The 8,505-nt window shown below is 33.1% G+C and overlaps 1 protein-coding gene across 1 annotated transcript; it reads right to left on the bottom strand.

Annotated features, from left to right (window-relative positions):
* Window positions 1–6,759: 6,759 nt before the first annotated feature.
* On the bottom strand, window positions 6,760–7,799 carry LOC127106661 (HVA22-like protein e). The gene is made up of 5 exons (XM_051043970.1): window positions 7,613–7,799; window positions 7,506–7,532; window positions 7,308–7,430; window positions 7,081–7,210; window positions 6,760–6,995 (listed from the first exon to the last, which is right to left on the bottom strand). The coding sequence occupies exons 1-5, from the start codon at window positions 7,657–7,659 to the stop codon at window positions 6,984–6,986; spliced, it is 339 nt and encodes a 112-aa protein (XP_050899927.1). The 5' UTR covers window positions 7,660–7,799; the 3' UTR covers window positions 6,760–6,983.
* Between the last annotated feature and the right edge of the window lie 706 nt (window positions 7,800–8,505).

Genomic DNA, 8,505 nt, shown 5'->3' with positions numbered 1-8,505 from the left:
AAGAGATTTGTCCATATCATTCATATTGAAATTTAGGACAAATTGACTGAATCTATCTGGCAACGATTGCAAGATCAAATCAGTCGCAAGTTCCTTTCCGAGGGGAAAACCCAATCTCTCAAGGTTTTCCACATACCCAATCATCTTGAGCACATGGGGACCTACAGGGGCTCCCTCAGCTAACTTGCCTTGAAAAAGGGCTTTTGAAACTTCAAACCTTTCATGTCTTGCTTGCTCTTGATAGAGCATCTTCAGGTGTTCGATCATATCGAACGCTGCCATGTTCTCATGTTGCTTTTACAATTCTGAGTTCATGGTAGCTAGCATGAGACAAGCAGTTTCATTGGCATCATCGACATGCTTCTTATAAGCATCTCTTTCCGCCTTAGGTGCAGAACTAAGAAGTTCCTCTTCAGGAACAGGTTTCTCCAAGACATACAGCTTTTTATCATGTTTGAGGACAATCCTCAGGTTTCGGTGTCAATCCAGAAAATTTATCCCAGACAATTTTTCCTTGTCAAGGATTGATCGCAAGATGTTGTTAGAGGTGTTTGTTGTCATGGTAATCTACATAAGAATTAATGAAAATATAAGTATCAATAACATATTTAATTAGGCCTTTAATTAAATATGCCCCCGCTATTTTACTCAAAACAAATGACCTTCACCATTTGATTCGGAAAATCCCGTTGGAAGATTTTCTAGTGGGTCGAGATCCATATTTCACTTCGTTTTAAGTCCGCGTAGGCGGATTACACAAAACTAGGTTATTTAGGTAGGAACTCCTTTCAATTGTATCTAATATAACTCTCGAATATTTTAGTTGGGTGAATAACTCCTTATTCCAATCCATCACATGGATCATTTCCAACTATTGCTTCTAAACATATATAATCTTATTATAATTTTTTTAGTTAAGTTTGACCCATTATTTTAACAATTGGATATTACAATTATCCCATCGCACCTTACTAATATAGAATGTGCACCTCGCGTAGGCGAAACCTACATTATCCGATACTAGTCTTGATTAGTGTTAAAACTTGGAAAGCATAAACTTAATATTTAATTTGAGGGAATTTGCAATTATTCTGATCTCACCGGCTTATTTATCATATAAATCGTCTCTCACATGCATCAACATACATACATAATGAAACAGTTATGGCCCCTAGCGCAATTGTTCTCCCAAGCCAATGAGAGAACCTAAGCTAACCTAATAACGATCTAAGCTTCTCCAAGCAAGATCTTCAAGGTTGTCCTCCTTTGATATTGAATTCTTCTCTTTCTTCATAACTTTACATTACATAAAAGAAACTCGTTTTACATACGAGGGAGTGAGATGAGAGAAGAAGTTACATTAAGAGATTAAAAGAGAGGCACGACACGCAGGTCGTATTTTAAAACCCAAAACAAAATAAAGGAAAACTAAGGCCATAACCGATCACCACAAGACAATAATAATAAACACATTATTATTAATTTTAATTCTTTTAATTAATTAAAACCAAATTAAATTTCGGCGACCGATCACACTACGCAGAGTTAGCCGGGGTCCGCTGCCCGGTCAGCGGGAACGGGTGTTCATTTAAAATTTTAATGAACAATTCATTTAAAATCGACGTCGTTTTTCGCATCAACACTTGATACTTTAAAGCACAACCCTTGCGCAGTCACAACCTTAATCGCATAACTTTTTTGACAACACAACCTTTGTGCCGTCATTAACCCTAATGCATAATTCCTTGACAACACAACCCTTGTGCCGTCATTAACCCTAATGCACCAATTTCAGACCATCAAACACATCTCGATTGTTGATTCAGTATGATTGATCAACACGTCATTGCTTCACCATACTAATGTCGGATCAAGAAGCAAACGACCATTGATCGCTCAAAGGAAAACAACCATTGAATGTTTGAATGAATAAAACAGAAACAGTATATCATATATACCGTATTTTGCATCAGGATTACTTATATCATATATATAACTTGATCTATCTCAATTTAATTACTCGTTTATTCTTTGATTCATTCTGTCTTTTAACCGTATTAGTACAGAAAATAAACAGCTATCAGATGCATGGTTTCGTAAGTGGCTCTGATACCACTGAAGGAGAATGGCGATCCAAAATGCAGCGGAATTTAAAATTTCTCCTTTAATGATCCTTACAAATGGGCATGATCAGTGATAGAATCGTTACCTCTTGTGGCGATCACGAACGTTGAATGATGACAACGCCTCTACTCAGTCCACACGAACGGATTCCTTCAATCTCAGTGCTAGCTGCTACGAATGAAGGCTTTGAGTGAGAGAGAGAGAGAGAGAGAGAGAGAGAGAGAGAGAAACAAAATTGCAAGTGTGACAATGCTTCTACACAAGGGTTCTATTTATAGAACCACTTGTGTGGGCTATAAGCTAAAAAGCCCACTCAAGTGTATATGGCCCATATCTTATAATATGCCAAAATCACTTAAGCGTGTGGTACCTTACCATATTTCGTATTCTACTTAAGTACACCATACCTTACGATGTTCTATAATTCACTTAAGGGCACCGTACATTACGGTATTCCTTAATTACTCTATCTCTCATCAATCCGTCCTTTGTGTGCGACCCTATAGGTTTTCGCGGCATTGGCAATTATATTAAATCACGTATTTAACATAATAAACAGTGAGCGGTATCTAGCAACACATCACTGCTACCCAAGACACGAAAATGTCATGTGATCTGACAAATCCTTTTGTGATAATAATTATGTGTATAATTACTCTTTTGCCCTTATGTCTATATTGAACACAAGGCATAGACCGTGTCATCCTTGTCCAATTCAATATTGGGCCCATAGACATTTATCCTGTTACGCAGGATGGGCAAATTCCATCTAGGTCACTCATGTCCCTTAGCATGCTTCGTGGAGTACCCATCAACTGTCTTTATGGTCATCCAATTACGGACAATGTTTGATCAGCAATAAGGCACTCGACTCTACACATAGGGTCCATAGTGGTTTCAGGTCGAAGGGTGGTATACACCATTATTACCATGAGAATAACTTATGACACTTTGCATAACATTCTATATATTATTCTCATAGCGGGTCAATCCAGTATAAATATTACTCTTAATATTCATACCTATGTTTAAGACTTGATAACTCTTTATCCATGATCCATGAGATGTGATCATCAATCTCTAAACATAATAGTCTTCATGCTTTAATGTTATCCCACTTCACAATAAAGTTTGACTACGGATACTTTAAGAATAGTGTCCTTATGTCTAATGTGATCTAATGATTAAGTCATACTTGATACATTAAACGGACTAGCTATTCTAGGGACTTTATTAAATATACATAATAAAGAAAAAGCCTTTTATTATTACTAAATAATTCGATACAAGTACCAAAAGTATTGGCCTCTAGGGCTTACACCAACATGGCGTTCACCATAGAAGTAACCACGAGGAAGATGACGTGTCCCGCATTCCAACGGTCACAAAGACTAGGTCCAGTCATCTTAACAAAAATCGAGAACAAATATTATATGGGGAAACATTCACAATTACTACAACAACATGTAATCATGAAGAAAGTGCACAAATAATAAAGAAAGGATGGAGGTAAATAAAGTAAAGCGATGCGGAATATATTAAAAACTTGCTCCAATCGGAGACTTGAATCTGGTACAACATAAATGTAAATGGCGGCAAGATTAAATGTCATGACTACGATGCTCCAAACTTAATAACAACAATGATGCAATAACCATTCGATGTGACGAATTATCGCTTTAACAGTGTGAATATATGTCATATGCTGCAACTAAGCATGGATGATAAAAACTGTGAACTTTATGCCCTATTTATACTAGTATTAAACCTAGGGAATCACGTAACTTCTTCAGCGTCCGTGTGAGAGAAAAACGGCGGCCATGGGGCTAAATCTCCAACTGCCTTTGACTGAAACGCCAAAATAAAGATGGAGACCGCCATGTAGGGATTGCGACTGACATGTTTCCAAATTGACCGGACCCAATCTTTGTGATCGTAGGGACGTGGGACACATCATCTTCCTCGTGGCTACTTCTATGGCGAACGCCATGTGTACAATTTACTCATTTTTCTCTATTTTCCTCTATTTTGCTTCGTTTCTTCGAGCAAGGGCTTTTCTAAGCTATGTACCTGAAAACAAGGAAAAGTATCAGCATAATAGTAGAAATGATAAGAAAATGACGGTAAAACATGTGCAATCCGAGTCAAATACGTAGTGTGTTTCGGTGTTATCAAAATCTCCTACACTTAAACCATTGTTTGTCCTCAAGCAAACATTTATGAGCATATGAAGAAAAATAGCAACACACAAGCAATTATTCTAGGCCTAAGAATCTAATTCAATTAAGGTTGCGTCTATAGGTACTAATTCACAAACTAAGGGTATCGTAGTAACACATACCGCATTTGCGGTCGTAAGTCTCCTTCCTATACAAACCAATTTGTATCATGTTATTATACCTCAGCCTAACTTGCTCATCCCATTTTTTATTCTTTTTCATTCAGGAGCAATCACATTAAACTCTTTATCCGTACTCACATGGTAAACAGATATGTTAGTGATTATGATCCTTATTGTGTCAACGTTCAGCAATTTGATATTTTAACAGAAACACCCCTGCATAATTTTTCAGAAATTTCACTACAACAATCGAGAATAAATATTATAGGGGAAACATTGGCAATTACTACAACAACATGTAATCGTGAAGAAAATGCACGAATATTAAAGAAAGGGTGGAGGTCGGAATATGCGATTCTAACAAATGTACTAGTGATGGCTCCGATTTGGGTACGAATTCTTTCTCCTTGCTTCTATTCTCTTTTGACTTCTTCTTCTATTTCTCCCTGGATTTGCTTGTTATGATTGTTATCTGTTTTGTTGAGTTGATTGTGTCGTGAGTGAATTGAATAGGCCGTGAGGCTTTAGCTCACCTTTATCAGAATTTTGGTTTGAAATTCTAAGAAGGCTCTGGATGAGCTTTAGTGAATCTATGGATTGAGTTTTGCAGAATGAGAACTAGGGTTGGTCTATTTTTCGTCTCCTTCTAAATGAAAATATGTAGTTATATAATGAACGGAACAAAAATCAGTATGTGTGAGAGGTTAGAGAAAATTTAGGGAGTGGGAAAATTTTCAATTGGTACCAAATCTCAATGCAAAACATGATTTGAATGGGATTTGTTTCATGACTGTTATATATGTAGTGCAGTATATTGTGAATGAATGAACTTAAGTAATATGTCATGTATGAAATGCCTATCCAATATGTACAAGTATAACTTGAATTTCTTTACAACAAATTGCAATGACATAACTGTTTTTCTTTCTACATAGCAGGTTTTTAATTATGATTGAATCCGGAATGATGACATTGATGAAAGAAGGCATATGGAGAAGATGTAGCATTATGGAGAAATCAACTGGCCTTATGGATGCTTATGTGCCAAAGGAAACTTGCATTGAATAGAGAACTTTCTTGTAGTTTAAGAAAAAACTTGAAAGTTTAATTAGTTTCTCTCCATTTGAAATCTTGTAAGATAGGAACCTTATCCTCAAAAGGAAATAAAATCTCAAATCATTGTGAAATGAGGGAGCCACAATATGCTGACGATGTGAGAAAAAAATCAACTATAAGATCATATATTTGGACAAAATTAGGATTTAAAAGAAAGTTCAAAATTGAAATTTTCAGTATATCAAGAATCTACCTCTCATCCTCTAATCTACCTCAAACTCATATTCAATCTCCTTCCTTGTTGTAGCTCTAGTTTTTGTTATTTAATTTTATTATTATAGTTCAATTCACTACTTTCATTTGCATTATTATTATCTTTATTCAATTTTAATATTATATTTTTCTTTGCATTTAGAATTAGTCATTTGATTTGATAATTTTGTTAAATATTTAAGGCTCATTATTTTATTTTTAAGATGATTTTGGATGTGATTATGACTATATAGTAGTAATTAATTTTTTGTTACCGCCTTTTTGATTTGTACTTTATATGAATTTAATTATTGAATTTTTTGAATTTGATTCTACCTGTATATTCATAATTTGTTTAAATTATATATAATTTTTTTTTAAAGACTTTATAATTATAATTTAATGTCAATTAAGATTTTTTTTTTATATTGGATGAAGAACTATATAGCTACCAGTGACTCATTGATCTGATCAAAAATTCAGTGACCTAATATCTTGACCGATTTGATCACCAATTCAAATTTTAAAACATTATTAAAGAGAGAGGTCCTAGGGGAATCTGCTAAGAAATCAGGTACAGGTCAAATAAAACACCCTTATTATCCATCTCTTTCATATTTATTGGCTTTAGGACCAAGGGAAATCTGAAAAACTAAACTAAAGTTTCTAAGAAGAGACAATTGAACTCCTAACCATCTAAACTCAAACCACATTTCACAAACAAACACAAAAGCAAGTAACCCTACTTTACTGAATTCCCTTTGAATTCAAACATACACAAAAAGTATTTATTCTACAAAGCACCAACCTATATGACAACAAAAATAGGTTTCACTTGCATTTTTGGCAAACTTGAAAGCAACCTAAGTTTTAATTATGGGACCGATTCATATCTAGTGGGTTCACCCACTTTTTGACCTCCTAGTTCTCTTTAGAAACTCTCCTACGTTATTTAATGCACACTTTATTATTAATACAACAACACATAAGAACGAAATAGTAATTAACTTTACTTAATATTCTTGTGTGAAACAACAATGCCAGAATTTAAAACTGTGGCAAAAGCCATACATCATAAACCAAAACAAACCCAATTAGTATTAATTACTTCATAACTATCTAATTAACTCAGTCATCAACCATAACTCATCCCTTAGCGATATCATCACCGTCCTTCCATCATCTTCAATTCATGCCTCAAGAATAATCATCACTCATTCACCTGTTCCCTCACCATCATAGGTCTCATCAGAAATCGAATCAATCAAAAAACTAAATAAATAAATAAACAAAAATCATAAACTCACTTTCTTAGAGGTGATGTATTTTCGAATGTGTGGTCTCGCAAATCTTTCATACAAAAAAGCAGCACCTTTGAACTGCGGCAAAACTAGCCATGCCACCAGAAATACTTTCGCAGTATAATAAATTGGTACCCTATAAAATTTAATTTATATATATCAAAATTAATTTACCAAACTATTAATTAATTTTTTTTATTGATTCATACTATATAAAATATTAAAAATCTTACCACTCTAAGAGAGACGCAAGAACCATTTCCATAAGAGTGAGAAACGAATAAATAATCCAATAAGCAAGCCATTGTTCATCATCTACCTTAGATGTGCTCTCTATAGCAACAACAGAAGCATACCTATAATGATATAAATTAAAAATTTATTAATCAAAGTTTATGTAAATTAATAATATAGTTGAAACTTATACTTACAAAGGATATAATAACATCAACACCGGCCTGCAAAAATAAAATACATTAATCAGTAATATATAGTAAAATAACAAATGAAAAAAATTGAAGATTTTGTATATATATACCCAGCAATGGAATTAACTTGGGTGATAAAAATCCACAACTTGCTCATATTTTAGTGTCAAGGAAAATGAGAGAAAACTAAGGGTTAGGGATGGAAGGTTGAGAGACAAAGTAAAGTAAAACGTTAGAGTTAAGAAAAGAAACAACGTTGGTAGGTACATGAAATAAACAGGTAGTTACATCTTATATATATATATATATATATATATATATATATATATATATATATATATATATATATATATATATATATATATATATATATATATATATATATATATATATATTACTTTATATTTTTATTTAATTATTTTATTTGGTAAACCTAGTTTCATTGCATTGATGGGAACGTGACCACGTGAGAAAGAAGAAAGGAGAAAACATGGTATCGGATTCATTAAGAAACTTGTCATGTTTAATTAAGGATCATTAATTATCTCATTTGTTTAACTCATTACATACTTTATTTTTAAATATTGAACTTTAAAAGATGGATAGACAAAATAATTATTTTTAAAAATAAGGTTAATAAATAGAAAAATAAAAGAAAGGTTCTTTGCCCAATGTATACCACTAGAACAGTAGAACCCACTTGTGAATGTTTATAAACAATAATATATCTATCTGGTCGGTGACACATGTCACACCATGGTATGTCTAATTATTTTTTTGACAGAAAAGTTGTGTTTCTTGATTTTGATGCATACCGACATAGATTAGATTTTTTATTTTGTTTTATGAGCCCGACATCCAATTACAAGTATTTTATTTGAATTTTGAAAATTAAATATTTGTTTGAATAAATTTTAATAATAAAATAAATTTTGTATAAGATAGATTAGTTATATAGATTAAGATGTAATAAATAAGTAAAAATTTATATTTTGTTTGTATA

The sequence above is a fragment of the Lathyrus oleraceus genome, chromosome 7, assembly GCF_024323335.1.
Source record: "Lathyrus oleraceus cultivar Zhongwan6 chromosome 7, CAAS_Psat_ZW6_1.0, whole genome shotgun sequence".
Lineage (NCBI taxonomy): Eukaryota > Viridiplantae > Streptophyta > Magnoliopsida > Fabales > Fabaceae > Lathyrus > Lathyrus oleraceus.
This window is presented reverse-complemented; position numbering and strand designations above follow the sequence as displayed.

Coding starts and splice junctions, on each gene's coding strand:
- LOC127106661 (XM_051043970.1), bottom strand. CDS start 7,659: ATGAGCAAGTTGTGGATTTTTATCACCCAAGTTAATTCCATTGCTGG. Junction 7,533..7,612: donor CAAGTTAATTCCATTGCTGG/GTATATATATAC, acceptor TTATTTTTGCAG/GCCGGTGTTGATGTTATTAT. Junction 7,211..7,307: donor CTTGCGTCTCTCTTAGAGTG/GTAAGATTTTTA, acceptor TAAATTTTATAG/GGTACCAATTTATTATACTG.